Raw genomic sequence first — 24,351 nt, 5'->3', positions numbered from 1 at the left:
GAGCAGGCCAGAGGTGGATGAACGCAGTGCCCTTGTTTGTTTGTAGGGCCTGATCAGAGCCTGGAGGTACTGAGGTGCCGTTCCCCTCACAGCTCCGTAGGCAAGCACCATGGTCTTGTAGCGGATGCGAGCTTCAACTGGAAGCCAGTGGAGAGAGCGGAGGAGCGGGGTGACGTGAGAGAACTTGGGAAGGTTGAACACCAGACGGGCTGCGGCGTTCTGGATGAGTTGTAGGGGTTTAATGGCACAGGCAGGGAGCCCAGCCAACAGCGAGTTGCAGTAATCCAGACGGGAGATGACAAGTGCCTGGATTAGGACCTGCGCTGCTTCCTGTGTGAGGCAGGGTCGTACTCTGCGGATGTTGTAGAGCATGAACCTACAAGAACGGGCCACCGCCTTGATGTTAGTTGAGAACGACAGGGTGTTGTCCAGGATCACGCCAAGGTTCTTAGCGCTCTGGGAGGAGGACACAATGGAGTTGTCAACCGTGATGGCGAGATCATGGAATGGGCAGTCCTTCCCCGGGAGGAAGAGCAGCTCCGTCTTGCCGAGGTTCAGCTTGAGGTGGTGATCCGTCATCCACACTGATATGTCTGCCAGACATGCAGAGATGCGATTCGCCACCTGGTCATCAGAAGGGGGAAAGGAGAAGATTAATTGTGTGTCGTCTGCATAGCAATGATAGGAGAGACCATGTGAGGTTATGACAGAGCCAAGTGACTTGGTGTATAGCGAGAATAGGAGAGGGCCTAGAACAGAGCCCTGGGGGACGCCAGTGGTGAGAGCGCGTGATGAGGAGACAGTATAATATAACAATATATAACAATATATAATATATATATATTATTAGTATAGTCCAGTAGTCCAATATAGTATAATAGTCCAATAGTCTTAGTAGTTATATACTAATAGTTTGATAGTCCAGTAGTCCATATAGAACAGTCCAAAAGTATTAGTAGTCATAAGGGATATTTCAATAGTCCAAATAGTCATAAGAAATAATCCAATAGTTAGAGTAACTATTGTAGTAAGATACACAAAGTCAGTTAGAGAGGGTAGTTGGAATTCTTTGTGTACTGTGGTTTCTACTATCTTTTCTCAATCCCAACTAAGAAACCACACAGTCTACTAATGGGGTATGTTTATACAGAGATGTTGACGACTCTATCACCTCATCTCACAGGAAAACCCTTACGTCATGTACAAGAAGTCTGACAAGCCTCTGTACGGTAACGACCGGTTCGAAGGTTACTGCCTGGACCTACTGAAGGAGCTGTCCAACATCCTGGGATTTGCCTACGAGGTTAAACTGGTATCTGACGGGAAGTATGGAGCTCAAAACGATAAAGGAGAATGGAACGGCATGGTGCGGGAACTCATAGACCATGTGAGTCACTTGCCTGTACCAGGAGAGAGGCAGAACGAGAAAGAGAATATCTTTTACTTTACGGAAAAGAAAGAGAAAAGTGAATGGATATTTACGGTAGATGCCTATCACTTGCTGTCACACTACAGTACAGTGCAGGTACAGTACAGTGCAGGTACAGTACAGTGCAGGTACAGTACAGGTGTATGGTACAGTACAGTGCAGGTACAGTACAGTGCAGGTACAGTACAGGTGTATGGTACAGTACAGTGCAGGTACAGTACAGTGCAGGTACAGTACAGTGCAGGTACAGTACAGGTGTATGGTACAGTACAGTGCAGGTACAGTACAGTGCAGGTGCAGTACAGTGCAGGTACAGTACAGTGCAGGTACAGTACAGTGCAGGTACAGTACAGGTGTATGGTACAGTACAGTGCAGGTACAGTACAGTGCAGGTACAGTACAGTGCAGGTACAGTACAGGTGTATGGTACAGTACAGTGCAGGTACAGTACAGTGCAGGTACAGTACAGTGCAGGTACAGTACAGGTGTATGGTACAGTACAGTGCAGGTACAGTACAGTGCAGGTACAGTACAGTGCAGGTACAGTACAGTGCAGGTACAGTACAGGTGTATGGTACAGTACAGTGCAGGTACAGTACAGTGCAGGTACAGTACAGTGCAGGTACAGTACAGGTGTATGGTACAGTACAGGTGTATGGTACAGTACAGTACAGGTGTATGGTACAGTACAGTACAGGTGTATGGTACAGTACAGTACAGGTGTATGGTACAGTACAGTACAGGTGTATGGCTCACATGAGTGGCTGAGTTCCCCCACTGGGCTGTACTGTGAATATGGTCAATCAACATTTATAGTAATGCTACTAATAACTAGTCGATGTAGTTCAGAGCTACCCAACCCTGTTCCCGGAGAGATACCCTCCTGTATGTTTTAACCCCAACCCTGTTTCTGGAGAGATACCCTCCTGAATGTTTTAAATCCAACCCTGTTCCTGGAGAGATACCCTCCTGTAGGTTAACTCCAACCCTGTTTCTGGAGAGATAACCAACCCTGTTCCTGGAGAGGTAACAAACCCTGTTCATGGAGAAATACCCAACCCTGTTCCCGGAGAGATACCCTCCTGTAGGTTTACACTCCAACCCTGTTTCTGGAGAGATACCCTCCTGAAGGTTTAACTCCAACCCTGTTCCTGGAGAGCTACCCTCCTGTAGGTTTACACTCCAACCCTGTTTCTGGAGAGCTACCCTCCTGAAGGTTTTCACTCCAACCCTGTTTCTGGAGAGATACCCTCCTGAAGGTTTTAACTCCAACCCTGTTCCCGGAGAGATACCCTCCTGAAGGTTTTAACTCCAACCCTGTTTCTGGAGAGATACCCTCCTGAAGGTTTTAACTCCAACCCTGTTCCTGGAGAGCTACCCTCCTGTAGGTTTTAACTCCAACCCTGTTTCTGGAGAGCTACCCTCCTGTAGGTTTTCACTCCAACCCTGTTTCTGGAGAGATACCCTCCTGAAGGTTTTAACTCCAACCCTGTTCCCGGAGAGATACCCTCCTGAAGGTTTTCAGTTTCTGGAGAGATACCCTCCTGAAGGTTTTAGGTTTTTTAACTCCAACCCTGTTTCTGGAGAGATACCCTCCTGAAAGTTTAAACTCCAACCCTGTTCCCGGAGAGATACCCTCCTGTAGGTTTTAACTCCAACCCTGTTTCTGGAGAGATACCCTCCTGAAGGTTTTAACTCCAACCCTGTTCCCGGAGAGATACCCTCCTGTAGGTTTTAACTCCAACCCTGTTCCTGGAGAGCTACCCTCCTGAAGGTTTTCACTCCAACCCTGTTTCTGGAGAGATACCCTCCTGAAGGTTTTAACTCCAACCCTGTTCCCGGAGAGATACCCTCCTGTAGGTTTTAACTCCAACCCTGTTTCTGGAGAGATACCCTCCTGAAAGTTTAAACTCCAACCCTGTTCCCGGAGAGATACCCTCCTGTAGGTTTTAACTCCAACCCTGTTTCTGGAGAGATACCCTCCTGAAGGTTTTAACTCCAACCCTGTTCCCGGAGAGATACCCTCCTGTAGGTTTTAACTCCAACCCTGTTCCTGGAGAGCTACCCTCCTGAAGGTTTTAACTCCAACTCCAACCCTGTTTCTGGAGAGATACCCTCCTGAAGGTTTTAACTCCAACCCTGTTCCCGGAGAGATACCCACCTGTAGGTTTTAACTCCAACCCTGTTTCTGGAGAGATACCCTCCTGAAGGTTTAAACTCCAACCCTGTTCCCGGAGAGATACCCTCCTGTAGGTTTTAACTCCAACCCTGTTTCTGGAGAGATACCCTCCTGAAGGTTTTAACTCCAACCCTGTTCCCGGAGAGATACCCTCCTGTAGGTTTTAACTCCAACCCGGTTTCTGGAGAGATACCCTCCTGAAGGTTTTAACTCCAACCCTGTTCCCGGAGAGATACCCTCCTGAAGGTTTTAACTCCAACCCTGTTCCCGGAGAGATAACCTCCTGAAGGTTTTCGCTCTAAACCCTGTTTCCGGAGAGATACCCTCCTGTAGGTTTTAACTCCAACCCTGTTCCTGGAGAGAGACCCTACTGTAGGTTTTAACTCCAACCCTGTTCCTGGAGAGATACCCTACTGTAGGTTTTCACTCCAACCCTGTTCCTGGAGAGACCCCTCCTGAAGGTTTTAACTCCAACCCTGTTCCTGTAGAGATACCCTCCTGAAGATTTAAACTCCAACCCTGTTCCTGTAGAGATACCCTCCTGAAGATTTAAACTCCAACCCTGTTCCTGTAGAGATACCCTCCTAAAGATTTAAACTCCAACCCTGTTCCTGTAGAGATACCCTCCTGTAGGTTTTCACTCCAACCCTGTTCCCGGAGAGATACCCTCCTGAAGATTTAAACTCCAACCCTGTTCCTGGAAAGATACCCTCCTGAAGATTTTTGCTCCAACCCCAGTTATAAGTAACCTGACTCAGTTTATTTTTATTTTTATTTATTTTTATTTCACCTTTATTTAACCAGGTAGGCCAGTTGAGAACAAGTTCTCATTTACAACTGCGACCTGGCCAAGATAAAGCATAGCAGTGTGAACAGACAACACAGAGTTACACGTAAACAAACGTATAGTCAATAACACAATATAAAAAAATCTATGTACAGTGTGTGCAAATGTAGAAGTGTAGGGCAATAAATAGGTCATAGAGGCGAAATAATTACAATTTAGCATTAACACTGGAGTGATAGATGATGATGTGCTAATTATAAGAATCAGGTGCGCTAGATTAGGGTTGGAGTGAAAACCTACAGGAGGGTAGCTCTCCAGGAACAGGGTTGGAGTTTAAACCTTCAGGAGGGTATCTCTCCAGGTACAGGGTTGGAGTTTAAACCTTCAGGAGGGTATCTCTCCGGGAACAGGGTTGGAGTGAAAATCTTCAGTAGGATATCTCTCCAAGAACAGGTTTGGAGTATAAACCTTCAGTAGGGTATCTCTCCAGGAACAGGGTCGGCCAGGCCTGATGCAATTCCTATAGAACCTGCTCTGTCTGTGACAGGTAGCAGACCTGGCTGTGGTCACTCTGATTAGCCCTGATGTAATTTCTGCATTAACCTGCTCTGTCTATGACAGGTAGCAGACCTGGCTGTGGCTCCTCTGACCATCACCTATGTGAGGGAGAAGGTGATAGACTTCTCTAAACCCTTTATGACCCTGGGAATCAGTATCCTGTACCACAAACCCAATGGCACGAACCCCGGAGTGTTCTCCTTCCTCAACCCCCTGTCTCCTGACATCTGGATGTACGTACTACTGGCCTGCCTCGGAGTCAGCTGTGTCCTGTTTGTCATCGCCAGGTAAGGGGTTAGGTGTCAGGGGGTTAGGGGTCAGGGGGTCAGGTGTCAGGGGGTCAGGTATCAGGGGTTAGGGGTCAGGGGGTAAGGGGTTAGGGGTCAGGTTTCAGGGGTCATGGGGTCAGGGATTAGGGTGAACACTGTCTCCTGACATCTGGATGCACAGGTTTACTGCCAAAATAAAGGCAACACTTGACTAAATGAGGGTTCTGGCAGTTCTGTTCTGGTGTGGGGTTTAGGTCCACTTAGCCCCTTACTGGGCAGAGTAAATGCCAATAAATCCCATCATTAGCATATGACCAATCAGGGCGCAATATGCAAATAACCCCACATCTCCCCTTTTCAGAGAACAAAGGGTAGTCTCTCAACAGACCTCAAGGGATTATTCTGCCCTTATGTCGGGAGGTCTGTTCCTGCCTAGTTCTTCTGGAACATTACAACATAGACATGAACGTAAAATATTTTCTGTAAACTTTAACCCAAAATGCATCTCTCATTTTTTTTTTTACACAACTCTACCTAGGTAAATTACAAGTGAAACAACTTGACCGCTGTAGTTTTATCTTTAAATTATTTTTTATTCTTTTTAAACTTTGAGCTCAGTCTTTTGTTCTTGTTTCTCTGATTTATAAATATTTTTATTAAATATATATTTATAAATATTGTTCTGGGTGTAATAGACACGTCCTGGATTATCTTGTGTGTTGGTGGATATGGCAACGCGGTGTGTCGGAGTGGTGAAGACACTCGAATCTTCTCCTGCGAAAGTGTTGTTGTTCTCAGGTCAGTCCATATGGATGAGGTGATGTCTGTTCCTACGGACAGACGCGCGGGGGAACTTCCACCATGTAGCATCGTGTGGTGCTATATGTTTCCCTCGGCACTGTTCCTGTGACTCTGTGACGCTTTCTGAAGCGCTGCTCTGATCCACACTCATTCTCTCCTTTTCCTTTGAGCTGACAGCTGCTGTGTTCGGGATCTCAGCCCCATTTTCAGCCCAATTTAACACGTACGGGAGATTCTGGAGCAAGTTTTTCACCACCGTCAACAAGACATCAAATCAAATCAAATCAAATGTTATTTGTCACATACACATGGTTAGTAGATGTTATTGGTCACATACACGTGGTTAGCAGATGTTATTGGTCACATACACATGGCTAGCAGATGTTATTGGTCACATACACATGGTTAGCAGATGTTATTGGTCACATACACGTGGTTAGCAGATGTTATTGGTCACATACACATGGTTAGCAGATGTTATTGGTCACATGGTTAGCAGATGTTATTGGTCACATACACATGGTTAGCAGATGTTATTGGTCACATACACATGGTTAGCAGATGTTATTGGTCACATACACATGGTTAGCAGATGTTATTGGTCACATACACGTGGTTAGCAGATGTTATTGGTCACATACACGTGGTTAGCAGATGTTAATGCGAGTGTAGAGAAATGCTTGTGCTTATGGAATTTCCTTTGTGGAAGAATGGTGTCACATCCCTCCAATAGAGTTTCAGACTCTTGTATAATCTATGCCAAGGTGCACTGAAGCTGTTCTGTGGAGGCGACCCAACTGGCTCCTTTATGTTGGTGTTTCCTTTATTTTGGCAATTACCTGTTTGTGCTTCTGGCCTGGCTCTGAGTCAGATGTGTAGTGTTTATCATCGCTGGGTTAGGGTGTAGGGTGTAAGAGTGTAGGGGTTAGGGTTTAGAGTGAACCCTGTGCTTCTGGCCTGGCTCTGAGTCAGATGTGTAGTGTTTATCATCGCTGGGTTAGGGTGTAGGGTGTAAGAGTGTAGGGGTTAGGGTTTAGAGTGAACCCTGTGCTTCTGGCCTGGCTCTGAGTCAGATGTGTAGTGTTTATCATCGCTGGGTTAGGGTGTAGGGCGTAGGGTGTAAGAGTGTAGGGGTTAGGGTTTAGAGTGAACCCTGTGCTTCTGGCCTGGCTCTGAGTCAGATGTGTAGTGTTTATCATCGCTGGGTTAGGGTGTAGGGCGTAGGGTGTAAGAGTGTAGGGGTTAGGGTTTAGAGTGAACCCTGTGCTTCTGGCCTGGCTCTGAGTCAGCTGTGCTCTCGTTGTCATTATCAGGTAACGAACGGCCTCTTAAAAGCTGAAATATGTCACTTTTTGGGTGATCCGACCAAATTCACCTAGAAATGTGAGTTATAGATCTGTCATTCTTATTAAAGCAAGTCTAAGAAGCGGTAGATGTGTTCTATATGTGCTATTTCTATGCTTCCGTTCTTAAAAGGGCATTCAGCAGTTGTTACATCCATTTTTGGACGTATAATTAGTGATATGTACTGATTGATTCTTGAAGAATAAAACTTATTAGTCGTGAACTCGTGAACTCGTGAACTGTCGTAACCCATCAAAACCTAAAATATAAGCTTGTTTTACTCCAACATTTTGTAAAACAAAGAAAATGTAAACAAACACTTAAAAAATATATATTATTTTTTTACTACATTTTAAGTGAGAAGTAGACATTGGTCTGAAGCCAAAAAAGAAAGGAAATTCCCATGAGCACGTACTCCCCCCCCATGCTCTACCAAGGGTTTTCCAGCACACAGCTTTGACCTACTACAGTAGTTATGTTGTGGTCTATTGTACCTCAAACAGACAATGTGTAGGCATGTTGCTATGGATTCAAACTTTCTCAAACAGCCTAATTCATTCTCTTCATATGAATAATGAACTTTACATGACTTTACTTTTAGTGTCCTACTAATAAAATGATGTACAGTGCCTTCAGAAAGTATTCAGACCCCTTGACTTTTTCCACATTTTGTTACGTTACAGCCTTATTCTAAAATGGAGTACATTTTAAAAAATCCTCATCAATCTACACACAATACCCCATATTGACAAAATGAAAACAGGTTTTTAGAAAATATTTGCAAACCTATAGAATTTTGTAAACAGAAATACCTTATTTACATAAGTATTCAGACCCTTTGCTATGAGACTCGGAATTGAACTCATGCTGCTTCCATTTATCATCCTTGAGATGTTTCTGCAACTTGGAGTCCACCTGTGGTAAATTCAATTGATTGGACATGATTTGGAAAGGTACACACCTTTCTATTTAAGGTCCCACAGTTAACAGTGCATGTCAGAGCAAAAACCAAGCCGTGAGGTCGAAGGAATTGACATTAGAGCTCAGAGACAGGATAGTGTCGAGGCACAGATCTGGGGAAGGCTACCAAAACATTTCTGCAGCATTGAAGTTCACAAAGAACACAGTGGCCTCTATCATTCTTAAATGGAAGAAGTTTGGAACCACCAAGACTCGTTCAAGAGCTGGCCGCCCGGCCAAACTGAGCAATTGGGGGAGAAGGGCCTTGGTCAGGGAGGTGACAAAGAACCCGATGGTCACTCTGACAACCATCTCTGCAGCATTCCACCAATCAGACCTTTATAGTAGAGAGACCAGACAGTAGCCACTCCTCAGTGAAAGGCACATGACAGCCCGCTTGGAGAGCTTGAGAGGATCTGCAGAGAAGAATGTGAGAAACTCCCCAAATACAAGTGTGGCACGCTTGTAGCGTCATACCCATAAAGACTCAAGGCTGTAATCGCTGCCTAAGGTGTCATTATGGGTTATTGTGTGTAGATGGGTGAGAAAATATATATTTTGAAATCAGGCTGTGGAATAAGTCATGGGGTATGAATACTTTCTGAATGTCTTTGTTGTTCTTAGTTGAGGAAAATGTAGCATAGCTAACTGCAGTATTTGTTCTGTCTGAAATCTGGCTACCTTGTCTTACTGCAGGATAGATTTATGGCGTAGCCTACCTAGCTAGTTTTCCAATACCCATTGCATGCATTGTAAAGTAGCTAGCTAGCAGTGTGACAGTTTCCCAAAGTTTGGCATTGGTTTTGATCCTTCTTTGAACTTATTTCAAATCATCAGGTGTAGAAGTACGGTGGCTAGGAAAAACTCCATAGAAAGGCCAAAACCTAGGAAGAAACCTAGAGAGGAACCAGGCTATGTGGGGTGGCCAGTCCTTTTCTGGCTGTGCCGGGTGGAGATTACAACAGAACATGGCCAAGATGAATGACCAGCATGGTCAAATAATAATAATCACAGGCAGAACAGTTGAAAATGGAGCATCATGTCAGGTAGTCCTGAGGCATGGTCCTGGGGATCAGGTCCTCCGAGATAGAAAGAGAGAAAGAGAGAATTAGAGAGAGCATACTTAAATTCACACAGGACACCGGATAGGACAGGAGAAGTACTCCAGATATAACAAACTGACCCTGACACATAAACTACTGCAGCATAAATACTGGAGACTGAGACAGGAGGGGTCAGGAGACACTATGGCCCCATCCGATGACACCCCCGGACAGGGCCAAACAGGAAGGATATAACCCCACCCACTTTGCCAAAGCACAGCCCCCACACCACTAGATGGATATCTTCAACCACCAACTTACCATCCTGAGACAAGGCCGAGTATAGCCCACAAAGTTCTCCGCCACGGCACAACCCAAGGGGGGGCGTCAACCCAGACAGGAAGATCACATCAGTGACTCAACCCACTCAGGTGACTCAGCCCCTGTAATAGGGTTAGAGGCAGAGAATCCCAGTGGAAAGAGGGGAACCGGCCAGGCAGAGACAGCAAGGGTGGTTCGTTGCTCCAGAGCCTTTCCGTTCACCTTCACACTCCTGGGCCAGACTACACTCAATCATATGACCCACTGAAGAGATGAGTGGGAATCAACACCACTTTACAACAGAATGTAGAGGGAACCAACACCACTTTACAACATAATGTAGAGGGAACCAACACCACTTTACAACATAATGTAGAGGGAACCAACACCACTTTACAACAGAATGTAGAGGGAAACAACACCACTTTACAACATAATGTAGAGGGAACCAACACCACTTGACAACATAATGTAGGAGGGAACCAACACCACTTTACAACATAATGTAGAGGGAACCAACACCACTTTACAACAGAATGTAGAGGGAATCAACACCACTTTACATCATAATGTAGGAGGGAACCAACACCACTTTACAACATAATGTAGAGGGAACCAACACCACTTGACAACATAATGTAGGAGGGAACCAACACCACTTTACAACATAATGTAGGAGGGAACCAACACCACTTTACAACATAATGTAGGAGGGAACCAACACCACTTTACAACAGAATGTAGAGGGAACCAACACCACTTGACAGCATAATGTAGGAGGGAACCAACACCACTTTACAACATAATGTAGGAGGGAACCAACACCACTTTACAACATAATGTAGGAGGGAACCAACACCACTTTACAACAGAATGTAGAGGGAACCAACACCACTTTACAACATAATGTAGAGGGAACCAACACCACTTTACAACATAATGTAGGAGGGAACCAACACCACTTTACAACATAATGTAGAGGGAACCAACACCACTTTACAACATAATGTAGAGGGAACCAACACCACTTTACAACATAATGTAGGAGGGAACCAACACCACTTTACAACATAATGTAGAGGGAACCAACACCACTTTACAACATAATGTAGAGGGAACCAACACCACTTTACAACATAATGTAGGAGGGAACCAACACCACTTTACAACATAATGTAGAGGGAACCAACACCACTTTACAACATAATGTAGGAGGGAACCAACACCACTTTACAACATAATGTAGAGGGAACCAACACCACTTTACAACATAATGTAGAGGGAACCAACACCACTTTACAACATAATGTAGGAGGGAACCAACACCACTTTACAACATAATGTAGAGGGAACCAACACCACTTTACAACAGAATGTAGAGGGAACCAACACCACTTTACAACAGAATGTAGAGGGAACCAACACCACTTTACAACATAATTTAGGAGGGAACCAACACCACTTTACAACATAATGTAGGAGGGAACCAACACCACTTTACAACAGAATGTAGAGGGAACCAACACCACTTTACAACATAATGTAGAGGGAACCAACACCACTTTACAACATAATGTAGGAGGGAACCAACACCACTTTACAACATAATGTAGAGGGAACCAACACCACTTTACAACATAATGTAGAGGGAACCAACACCACTTTACAACATAATGTAGAGGGAACCAACACCACTTTACAACATAATGTAGGAGGGAACCAACACCACTTTACAACATAATGTAGAGGGAACCAACACCACTTTACAACATAATGTAGAGGGAACCAACACCACTTTACAACATAATGTAGAGGGAACCAACACCACTTTACAACATAATGTAGGAGGGAACCAACACCACTTTACAACATAATGTTGAGGGAACCAACACCACTTTACAACATAATGTAGAGGGAACCAACACCACTTTACAACATAATGTAGGAGGGAACCAACACCACTTTACAACATAATGTAGGAGGGAACCAACACCACTTTACAACATAATGTAGGAGGGAACCAACACCACTTTACAACATAATGTAGGAGGGAACCAACACCACTTTACAACATAATGTAGGAGGGAACCAACACTACTTTACAACATAATGTAGAGGGAACCAACACCACTTTACAACATAATGTAGAGGGAACCAACACCACTTTACAACATAATGTAGGAGGGAACCAACACCACTTTACAACATAATGTAGGAGGGAACCAACACCACTTTACAACATAATGTAGGAGGGAACCAACACCACTTTACAACATAATGTAGGAGGGAACCAACACCACTTTACAACATAATGTAGGAGGGAACCAACACTACTTTACAACATAATGTAGAGGGAACCAACACCACTTTACAACATAATGTAGAGGCAACCAACACCACTTTACAACATAATGTAGGAGGGAACCAACACCACTTTACAACAGAATGAACTTTAAATAAAATGTTGTTGGAGGTTCAAACAGGAACTGGGAGCCAAAAGAAATAGAATTCATTGCCTTTATATGTTACTCATTTAGCATGCGCTCTTATCCAAAGCGACTCACAATCATTGGGATCTAGATTTTAGGGTGGCGACCCAATATAACAAAACCTTGCTGGTAGCGGTGAAGCTGAACTTAAATACAGTATGTTTTCATTGAATGCGTCCCAAATTGCACCCTATTACATATACCTTTGGTCGAAAGTAGTGCACTATGGGAAATAGGGTGCCATTTTGGACACATTGACTTGTTAATGTTTAACTGCCCTTTTTTCCCCCCTGTGTGTAGGTTTACCCCCTATGAGTGGTACAACCCTCACCCCTGTAACCCTGACTCTGACGTGGTGGAGAACAACTTCACTCTCATCAACTCTGTCTGGTTTGGGGTGGGAGCTCTGATGCAGCAAGGTACAGACGTCTGTTTCTCTCTTTTAGCCCACTAATGCAGCCAGGTACTGCTGTCAGGAACAAGACTAAGGATTCATGAATGTGCCCCTCACACTACCCTCGTGCCGCTGTCCCCTTCCTCTGTACTGCAAAGAATGAAAAGCAAAGATTGTTCATATGGGTGGAAAATTAGCGAGCGCAATTTAAGTCGGTTTATTTATTTTTTCAATACGACATTTTCTTAGATAATTGGTATCAGACAAATTGTTAAAGGTGTTTGGTTAATGTTACAAGACCGGCAAACCAAAAAGAACCACATTAACTCATTATTATCCGAGAGAGCACCGATTTTTCGGCTTTCAGACAAATTCTTGTCGTCTCGTGAGACTCTATAAATAGAAATGGACTCCTCTAACCTGTCTGTGTTATTGGTTTTCATGCAACAGGATCTGAGCTGATGCCTAAAGCCCTGTCTACGAGGATAGTAGGAGGCATCTGGTGGTTCTTCACCCTCATCATCATCTCCTCTTACACGGCCAACCTGGCTGCCTTTCTCACCGTGGAGAGGATGGACTCTCCCATCGACTCGGCTGACGACCTGGCCAAGCAGACTAAGATAGAGTATGGAGCTGTGAGAGACGGATCAACCATGACCTTCTTCAAGGTACACAGGCGGACGCACACACACACACACACACACACACACACACAGGTGGACACACACACACACACGGGTACACACACAGGCACACACACGGACACACACACAGGGACACACACGGACACACACAGGGACACACACAGAGACAGGCATGGAGAAACAGACAGATGGACACACACACACACACACACACACACACACACACACACACACACACACACACACACACACACACACACACACACAGGGACACACATGGACACACACAGGGACACACACAGACACACACAGGGACACACACAGAGACAGGCATGGAGAAACAGACAGACGGACACACACAGAGACAGGCATGGAGAGACAGACAGACGGACGGACACTCTTCAACAACTTCATTATCTCTCTCTCTCTCTGAGCTCATCTCCTGGCTATTGGTCTTCTTCAAACAGAACTGAGAAGGATAACGTATGTGATATACTACTACAGTATATTCAGAGATATTATATTGCAAAGAGAGACCACCATCCACCTATCTCACAGTTGTTTGTCCTTGATGCCTTAGACAGGAGATAGTTTTGAGTCTTAACATAAGACTGTAATACTTTACATGTCCGTAGACCATCTGTCTGCAAGGCTGAAACGTGAGAATGAATGTTTTCAAAAATATATATAATTTCATCAGAAAATAGGGAGCGGGAGGGAGAGAGAAAGTGAGATTACTTCCTTAATAGCACCCTATTCCCTATATAGTGCACTACTTTTGACCAGAGCCCTATGAGCCTATAAGTAGTGCACTACATGTTGTGTTGCTACCATGTTGTTGTCATGTTGTGTTGCTGTCATGCTATGTTGTTGTCTTAGGTCTCTCTTTATGTAGTGTTGTGTTGTCTCTCTTGTCGTGATGTGTGTTTTGGCCTATATTTTTATTTAGTTTATTTTTATTTTTAATCCCAGCCCACATCCCCGCAGGAGGCCTTTTGCCTTTTGGGAGGCCGCCATTGTAAATAAGAATTTGTTCTTAACCGACTTGCCGAGTTAATTAAAGGCTAAATGCATAAAAACATAGGGAATAGGGTGTCATTTGGGACAGTCTGAGTTAGGAGGTTAGGAACTTGTCGCCCATCAACTGTTGCAACCTGATGAGGTTTAATCCATTAACACTGTCATGCTTGATGGCTTCCCCTATATCTCCTAGCCAGTTTACTGTAGGACCCTATATCTCCTAGCTAGTTTACTGTAGGACCCTATATCTCCTAGCTAGCTAACTGTAGGACCCTATATCTCCTAGCCAGTTTACTGTAGGACCCTATATCTCCTAGACAGTTTACTGTAGGACCCTATATCTCCTAGCCAGTTTACTGTAGGGCCCTATATCTCCTAGCCAGTTTACTGTAGGACTCTATATCTCCTAGCCAGTTTACTGTAGGACCCTATATCTCCTAGCCAGCTTACTGTAGGACCCTATATCTCCTAGCCAGTTTACTGTAGGACCCTATATCTCCTAGCTAGCTTACTGTAGGACCCTATATCTCCTAGCCAGTTTACTGTAGGACCCTATATCTCCTAGCCAGTTTACTGTAGGACCCTATATCTCCTAGCCAGTTTACTGTAGGACCCTATATCTCCTAGCTAGCTTACTGTAGGACCCCTACAGAATGGTGTCGTCTGCGTAGAGGTGGATCAGGGAATCGCCCGCAGCAAGAGCAACATCATTGATATATACAGAGAAAATAGTCGGCCCGAGGATTGAACCCTATGGCACCCCCATAGAGACTGCCAGAGGACCGGACAGCATGCCCTCCGATTTGACACACTGACCTCTGTCTGCAAAGTAATTGGTGAACCAGGCAAGGCAGTCTTCCGAAAAACCGAGGCTACTGAGTCTGCCGATAAGAATATGGTGATTGACAGAGTCGAAAGCCTTGGCAAGGTCGATGAAGACGGCTGCACAGTACTGTCTTTTATCGATGGCGGTTATGATATCGTTTAGTACCTTCAGCGTGGCTGAGGTACACCCGTGACCGGCTCGGAAACCAGATTGCACAGCGGAGAAGGTACGGTGGGATTCGAGATGGTCAGTGACCTGTTTGTTGACTTGGCTTTCGAAGACCTTAGATAGGCAGGGCAGGATGGATATAGGTCCTTAACAGTTTGGGTCCAGGGTGTCTCCCCCTTTGAAGAGGGGGATGACTGCGGCAGCTTTCCAATCCTTGGGGATCTCAGACGATATGAAAGAGAGGTTGAACAGGCTGGTAATAGGAGTTGCGACAATGGCGGCGGATAGTTTCAGAAATAGAGGGACCAGATTGTCAAGCCCAGCTGATTTGTACGGGTCCAGGTTTTGCAGCTCTTTCAGAACATCTGCTATCTGGATTTGGGTAAAGGAGAACCTGGAGAGGCTTGGGCGAGGAGCTGCGGGGGGGGGCGGAGCTGTTGGCCGAGGTTGGAGTAGCCAGGCGGAAGGCATGGCCAGCCGTTGAGAAATGCTGGTTGAAGTTTTCGATAATCATGGATTTATCGGTGGTGACCGTGTTACCTAGCCTCAGTGCAGTGGGCAGCTGGGAGGAGGTGCTCTTGTTCTCCATGGACTTCACAGTGTCCCAGCACTTTTTGGAGTTGGAGCTACAGGATGCAAACTTCTGCCTGAAGAAGCTGGCCTTAGCTTTCCTGACTGACTGCGTGTATTGGTTCCTGACTTCCCTGAACAGTTGCATATCGCAGGGACTATTCGATGCTATTGCAGTCCGCCACAGGATGTTTTTGTGCTGGTCGAGGGCAGTCAGGTCTGGAGTGAACCAAGGGCTATATCTGTTCTTAGTTCTGCATTTTTTGAACGGAGCATGCGTATCTAAAATGGTGAGGAAGTTACTTTTAAAGAATGACCAGGCATCCTCAACTGACGGGATGAGGTCAATGTCCTTCCAGGATACCCGGGCCAGGTCGATTAGAAAGGCCTGCTCACAGAAGTGTTTTAGGGAGCGTTTGACAGTGATGAGGGCGGCTTCGGTTTGACTGCGGCTCCGTAGCGGATACAGGCAATGAGGCAGTGATCGCTGAGATCCTGGTTGAAGACAGCGGAGGTGTATTTGAAGGGCCAGTTGGTCAGGATAACGTCTATGAGGGTGCCCTTGTTTACAGATTTAGGGTTGTACCTGGTGGGTTCCTTGATGATTTGTGTGAGATTGAGGGCATCTAGCTTAGATTGTAGGACTGCCGGGGTGTTAAGCATATCCCAGTTTAGGTCACCTAACAGAACAAACTCTGAAGCTAGATGGGGGGCGATCAATTCACAAATGGTGTCCAGGGCACAGCTGGGAGCTGAGGGGGGTCGGTAGCAGGCGGCAACAGTGAGAGACTTATTTCTGGAGAGAGTAATTTTCAAAATTAGTAGTTCGAACTGTTTGGGTATGGACCTGGGAAGTATGACATTACTTTGCAGGCTATCTCTGCAGTAGACTGCAACTCCTCCCCTTTGGCGGTTCTATCTTGACGGAAAATGTTATAGTTGGGTATGGAAATCTCAGAATTTTTGGTGGCCTTCCTGAGCCAGCATTCAGACACGGCAAGGACATCAGGGTTAGCAGAGTGTGCTAAAGCAGTGAGTAAAACAAACTTAGGGAGGAGGCTTCTGATGTTGACATGCATGAAACCAAGGCTTTTTCGATCACAGAAGTCAACAAATGAGGGTGCCTGGGGACATGCAGGGCCTGGCTTTACCTCCACATCACCCTCGGAACAGAGGAGGAGTAGAATGAGGGTGCGGCTAAAGGCTATCAAAACTGGTCGCCTACTAGAGCTTTGGGGACAGAAAATAAAAGGAGCAGATTTCTGGGCATGGTAGAATATATTCAGGGCATAATGCGCAGACAGGGGTATGGTGGGGTGCGGGTACAGCGGAGGTAAGCCCAGGCACTGGGTGATGATGAGAGAGGTTATATCACTGGACATGCTGGTTGTAATGGGTGAGGTCACCGCATGTGTGGGAGGTGGGACAAAGGAGGTATCAGGGGTATGAAGAGTGGAACTAGGGGCTCCATTGTAAACTAAAACAATGATAACTAACCTGAACAACAGTATACAAGGCATATTGACATTTGAGAGAGACATACAGCGAGGCATACAGTAATCACAGGTGTTGAATTGGGAGAGCTAGCTAAAACAGTAGGTGAGACAACAACGGGTAATCAGCTAGCAGCAACAGCAGGTAAAATGGCGTTGACTCGGCAGGGAGGGTCGGATTAACTACACACAGAGCCTGAGTGCGGCTGGGGCCGACAGATAAAACATAAACAAGCAGAATGGAGTACCGTGGTTAATGGACAGTCCAGAATGCATCAGCTATGTAGCCAAGTGATCAGTGTCCAGGGGGCAGCGGTGGGATGGGGCAGGGAAGCTGGACTGGCGGGTATTATCCAGGTTAAAAAACTGTAGGACCCTATATCTCCTAGCCAGCTTACTGTAGGACCTTTGAGTGATGACTTCCCCTATATCTCCTAGCTAGACCACTGTAGGACCCTATATCACCTAGCCAGCTTACTGTAGGACCTATATCTCCTAGCCAGCTTACTGTAGGACCTCTGGGTGATGACTTCCCCTATATCTCCTAGCTAGACCACTGTAGGACCCTATATCTCCTAGCTAGACCACTGTAGGACCCTATATCTCCTAGCTAGCTTACTGTAGGATCTCTAGATGATGACTTTCCCTATATCTCCTAGCAAGCCTACTCTAGTACCTCTGGATACATAGAGCAGATTAGTCAACAAGAGAGAGATTTAAACACAGCTGTCACGCTTACCCAGATGATTTAAGGAAGGGAAACACCAGCAGGGATTTAGACTTCACTATAAGCAACTGGACAGGCATTTCTATAGCAGCGTGAAACAAATTGTCTCTGTCTAATATGTTTTTCCATGTGAACACTTTGTACAATAACAAATCAAGCAATGTGGGGTAATGCACTTTATATAGATACTTTAATGTCAGAAAAGGGATGTTCTCATAAAACAACTGGACAGGCCTGTCCATTGCAGTGTAACCATTCATTCTGTAATCAGATATATTTCATATTCCACCAGTCTAAAACAACACATCTCTGTCCAATATGCCAAATGTTAATATATCATCATTGTGTAGTAATATCAATGAATCGAGTAATGTGGGGTCATGCTCTTTATATCAAAACTTTTTGATTTTCTCAACGGGACAGAAGTCTCCATAACTGTGTGAAACAATACATTTCTGTCCAATATGTTAGTTGTTGTCTAACGCTGACCTCTAATATCAACACTGTGTCAACACTGTGTACAATGTCAACAGACCCAGCAATATGAGGTAATGCGCTTTATGGCCACACATCTGAAATGGCTGTAAAAGTCTGTTCAGTTTTCCTATGAATCTGCATTGAATTGGCGATTTTTGGCATCAAATTCTCCCTCCTTTGCTTTTCCTCAGAAATCTAATCTCCACCAATAAAACGTGCTATTATTATTATTAATGTTATTTGAACCTTTATTTAACTAGGCAAGTTGTGCTATTATTATTATTATTGTTTAAAAGGAAACAATGTGTTGTTGTTGTCCATTTAGAAATCCAAGATCTCCACCTATGAGAAGATGTGGGCGTTTATGAGCAGCAGGAAGAACACAGCTCTGGTGAAGAACAACAGAGAGGGGATCCAGAGAGTCATGACCACAGACTACGCTCTCCTCATGGAATCCACCAGCATAGAGTACATCAGTCAGAGGAACTGTAACCTGACGCAGATCGGAGGCCTCATAGACTCTAAGGGCTACGGCGTAGGCACTCCCATAGGTAAGAACCACGGATGCAGGAAAAACCCTTTGTGTGAATTACCCTCCCCTATCACTTCTGAATGCTGACATGCTAGAGGAACACGTCAAGGCTGCCCTCTCTCCCCTTTGCTGTTTTTTCTACCCAGAACCACTCGCTCATGCTGCCCGTCAGTCACCAGACATGCACAAAATTCTTCACTTTATGCTGATGATGTGCTATGTAGCTCATTTGTTGGGCAATGTAGCTCATTTGTGACGTATTTTTGTTTACCTAATGGCCTCAAAACGCTGCTCTGATACTCCGATCTCATTCCTCTCTCCCCCAGGCTCCCCTTACAGAGACAAGGTGACCATCGCCATCCTACAGCTCCAGGAAGAAGGGAAGCTCCACATGATGAAGGAGAAGTGGTGGAGAGGAAACGGTTGTCCTGAGGAGGACAGTAAGGAGGCCAGCGCCTTGGGAGTGGAGAACATCGGAGGCATTTTCATAGTGCTAGCAGCCGGACTGGTTCTCTCTGTGTTTGTAGCTATCGGAGAGTTCATTTACAAATCCAGGAAAAACTTGGACATAGAGGAGGTGAGTGTAGGGCAGTGTGAGTGGCATCATAAGTACTAACAGAAAAAAAGTGGCTCCGAGACTGTTATTATGGACCTTCTACATAGAGTAGGTTGCTGTGGACCTTATACAATACACACAGTCAGTCAGTTGCTATGGACATTATACAATACACAAAGTCAGTCAGTTGCTATGGACATTATACAATACAAACAGTCAGTCAGTTGCTATGGACATTATACAATACACAAAGTCAGTCAGTTGCTATGGACATTATACAATACACACAGTCAGTCAGTTGCTATGGACATTATACAATACACACAGTCAGTCAGTTGCTATGGACATTATACAGCACATAGAGTTATACCGTTAGTCAGTCAGTTGCTGTGGACTTTATACATTACAGTACACCCATTCAGACTGTTATGGACTGTACACACAGTCAGTTGCTATGGACCGTATACACAGTCGGTTGCTATGGACCGTACACACAGTCGGTTGTTATGGACCGTACACACAGTCGGTTGCTATGGACCGTGCACACAGTCGGTTGCTATGGACCGTACACACAGACGGTTGCTATGGACCGTGCACACAGTCGGTTGCTATGGACCGTATACACAGTCAGTTCCTATGGACCTTAAACACACAAAGTTAGTTGCTTTTATGAATGTTGTTTTCTCGTCAAAGGACAGCTTTTTTTCATCAGGACAACTTGTTTCATCAGGCCAACAGTTTGGATTTGGGGAACTGCAGTGCAACAATCACACACAAATGACTTTATTGTAGAGTAGGCCTAGTGTTTGACGTACTTTTGATTTAGATAAAAAATGAACATTTTATTCCTTTATTGGCACAATATCTTATTTATAACGAGAGTCGGTTGAGTTTAAGGGAGGCACACCACTTGACTGTCTTGGCCTTGCTGTTTCTGTGTGAAAATGTATTATTTTGTGTCATGACATGATACTGTAGGTAAGTGATGAAGATATAAGGTTTCACTGGAGGTTAATAAGCACCATTACTGATCTATAACTTATTGATTACATTTACTGATCTATAACTTATTGATTACATTTACTGATCTATAACTTATTGATTACATTTACTGATCTATAGCTTATTGATTACATTTACTGATCTATAACTTATTGATTACATTTACTGATCTATAACTTATTGATTACATTTACTGATCTATAACTTATTGATTACATTTACTGATCTATAACTTATTGATTACATTTACTGATCTATAACTTATTGATTACATTTACTGATCTATAACTTATTGATTACATTTACTGATCTATAACTTATTGATTACATTTACTGATCTATAACTTATTGATTACATTTACTGATCTATAACTTGTTAATTACATTTACTGATCTATAACTTATTGATTACATTTAACTAATGATTAGGTTTGAGGATATCATGTTTTGCTTGCAAATGTTTGCAAATTTACATCCAGGTATTTGTACAGCATAACGTAACAGTATTGCTTCTTCTGACCACCTTTGCTTGTATTCATATATATGAAAATATCTGAATGATTGTATGTACATGTGAGTGGGGTTTTTCCGAATCATTTATGGATGAGATGCGCCTTGAGACTTTATTCATTGAGTTGTTTTCATTCTTTGCTTTTTGTATCATTTGACGTTCATGAAAATGCATGTAAAAGTTGTCATGTTGGTTTTGTTTATGAACGACTAAAGTTATGTGGAGAACATGACTTCTTTTCTTTGTCTCATTTATTTCTGGTTCCGTTGGTTCTGTTTGGATCCATTCTGTTCATCTGCATGCGAGGCCTTGTCTTTTTCAGTCATGGATAGAAAGCAGATCACACGCACCCCTTTTTTTGATTCCAACTCAGTCTGTGTATCCATGGGTTTAGACTTCAGAGTAATGATTCCAACCCAGTCTGTGTATCCATGGGTTTAGACTTCAGAGTAATGATTCCAACTCAGTCTGTGTATCCATGGGTTTAGACTTCAGAGTAATGATTCCAACCCAGTCTGTGTATCCATGGGTTTAGACTTCAGAGTAAGGATTCTAACCCAGTCTGTGTATCCATGGGTTTAGACTTCAGAGTAATGATTCCAACCCAGTCTGTGTTTCCATGGGTTTAGACTTCAGAGTAATGATTCTAACCCAGTCTGTGTATCCATGGGTTTAGACTTCAGAGTAATGATTCCAACCCAGTCTGTGTTTCCATGGGTTTAGACTTCAGAGTAATGATTCTAACCCAGTCTGTGTATCCACGGGTTTAGACTTCAGAGTAATGATTCTAACCCAGTCTGTGTATCCATGGGTTTAGACTTCAGAGTAATGATTCCAACCCAGTCTGTGTATCCATGGGTTTAGACTTCAGAGTAATGATTCCAACCCAGTCTGTGTATCCATGGGTTTAGACTTCAGAGTAATGATTCTAACCCAGTCTGTGTATCCATGGGTTTAGACTTCAGAGTAATGTTTCCAACCCAGTCTGTGTATTCATGGGTTTAGACTTCAGAGTAATGATTCCAACCCAGTCTGTGTATCCATGGGTTTAGACTTCAGAGTAATGATTCCAACCCAGTCTGTGTATCCATGGGTTTAGACTTCAGAGTAATGATTCTAACCCAGTCTGTGTATCCATGGGTTTAGACTTCAGAGTAATGATTCTAACCCAGTCTGTGTATCCATGGGTTTAGACTTCAGAGTAATGATTCCAACCCAGTCTGTGTATCCATGGGTTTAGACTTCAGAGTAATGATTCTAACCCAGTCTGTGTATCCATGGGTTTAGACTTCAGAGTAATGATTCTAACCCAGTCTGTGTATCCATGGGTTTAGACTTCAGTGTAATAATTCCAACCCAGTCTGTGTATCCATGGGTGTAGACTTCAGAGTAATGATTCCAACCCAGTCTGTGTATCCATGGGTTTAGACTTCAGAGTAATGATTCCAACCCAGTCTGTGTATCCATGGGTTTAGACTTCAGAGTAATGATTCTAACCCAGTCTGTGTATCCATGGGTTTAGACTTCAGAGTAATGATTCCAACCCAGTCTGTGTATCCATGGGTTTAGACTTCAGAGTAATGATTCTAACCCAGTCTGTGTATCCATGGGTTTAGACTTCAGAGTAATGATTCTAACCCAGTCTGTGTATCCATGGGTTTAGACTTCAGAGTAATGATTCTAACCCAGTCTGTGTATCCATGGGTTTAGACTTCAGAGTAATGATTCTAACCCAGTCTGTGTATCCATGGGTTTAGACTTCAGAGTAATGATTCCAACCCAGTCTGTGTATCCATGGGTTTAGACTTCAGAGTAATGATTCCAACCCAGTCTGTTTATCCATGGGTTTAGACTTCAGAGTAATGATTCTAACCCAGTCTGTGTATCCATGGGTTTAGACTTCAGAGTAATGATTCCAACCCAGTTTGTGTATCCATGGGTGTAGACTTCAGAGTAATGATTCCAACCCAGTCTGTGTATCCATGGGTTTAGACTTCAGAGTAATGATTCTAACCCAGTCTGTGTATCCATGGGTTTAGACTTCAGAGTAATGATTCCAACCCAGTCTGTGTATCCATGGGTGTAGACTTCAGAGTAATGATTCCAACCCAGTCTGTGTATCCATGGGTTTAGACTTCAGAGTAATGATTCTAACCCAGTCTGTGTATCCATGGGTTTAGACTTCAGAGTAATGATTCTAACCCAGTCTGTGTATCCATGGGTTTAGACTTCAGAGTAAAAGGGGGAAATCTCCACCAGAGGATCTGACATCATATCTCTTGTTGTTTCCGGGATTCTTTTTTTATTTTTAACTTTTATTTAGCTAGGCAAGTCAGTTATTTTCAATGATGGCCTACCGGGGAACAACTGCCTTGTTCAGGGGGCAGAACGACAGATTTTTCCCTTGTCAGCTCAGGGGCTACCTGCCGCCCCAATTCATTAAGTGCCTCAGACTAAGGGGTGGCTAGGATCAGTTTTGCCTTTTTAGATGGACAGGAGGCGAGGGTTGACCCCAAGAGACAGTTGACAACTTCACAACTGTTATAACAGGCAGGACCATTTAGGTAGTGGGTATCGGATCGTATAAGCAGATATCTGTAACTTAAATAATGTTATGTCATTGTTATGACAGCTTGAATTTATAAGGTGACAGAACCATGGCAGGTTCCTCGTTATAAGACACCTTCATTCGTTAAACCCAAATGACATTTTCTAGATGGTTGATCTACCAATGGTTAATTATCCTGACGTAGGTGTGCAGATCATTCATGCAGTCAACTGTCCTCTTCCATTCCGGATACTCCACTAAGCCTCAGTAAGGCTGGAAAAAACTACAGATTTATCCTCAAATACTTTCAGCCTTTATTCGGTGACAGCAGATCGTCTCCTAACCAACCTGTGTGAGAGTAAGCTCAGTAAATAATGTTATAATTATTGAGTGGATTAATGGGACTATCTCAGGCACCCGTTCTTAAGCTTTGTCCCAAATGGTAACCTATTTCCTACATAGTGCACTACTTCCTGTTCGAAAGTAGTGCACCATATAGTGAATAAGGGTGTAATTTGGGATTCACTTATAAGCTGCTCAGTCACTGGGACTGACTGTCACATCACACAGAACGGAGAATATGAGTTCTCTCGCTCTCGCTTTCTCACTCAGCAAAAACCTCGGGTCTTTGTGTGTGTCTAGATTTACATAACATTGAAACTAAAGCCTGAGGACAAAGCCTATCAACGGGACATTCCTTGAC

The 24,351-nt window shown here is 44.1% G+C and overlaps 1 protein-coding gene across 2 annotated transcripts in view; it reads left to right on the top strand.

Annotated features, from left to right (window-relative positions):
* Positions 1 to 20,774, top strand: part of LOC115126039 (glutamate receptor ionotropic, kainate 1) — a 125,388-nt gene extending 104,614 nt beyond the window's left edge. For both annotated transcript variants that reach the window (XM_065024180.1, XM_065024179.1), the window contains 6 exons: positions 1,184 to 1,387; positions 5,017 to 5,240; positions 12,481 to 12,599; positions 13,025 to 13,242; positions 18,825 to 19,050; positions 19,358 to 20,774. In XM_065024180.1, the coding sequence (XP_064880252.1) occupies positions 1,184 to 1,387; positions 5,017 to 5,240; positions 12,481 to 12,599; positions 13,025 to 13,242; positions 18,825 to 19,050; positions 19,358 to 19,647 (1,281 nt within the window). In that variant the 3' untranslated portion in view covers positions 19,648 to 20,774. The remainder of the gene's footprint in view (positions 1 to 1,183; positions 1,388 to 5,016; positions 5,241 to 12,480; positions 12,600 to 13,024; positions 13,243 to 18,824; positions 19,051 to 19,357) is intronic.
* The last annotated feature ends 3,577 nt before the right edge of the window (positions 20,775 to 24,351 follow it).

This window comes from Oncorhynchus nerka, linkage group LG11 (assembly GCF_034236695.1).
Source record: "Oncorhynchus nerka isolate Pitt River linkage group LG11, Oner_Uvic_2.0, whole genome shotgun sequence".
In the NCBI taxonomy this organism is placed as follows: domain Eukaryota; kingdom Metazoa; phylum Chordata; class Actinopteri; order Salmoniformes; family Salmonidae; genus Oncorhynchus; species Oncorhynchus nerka.
This window is presented reverse-complemented; position numbering and strand designations above follow the sequence as displayed.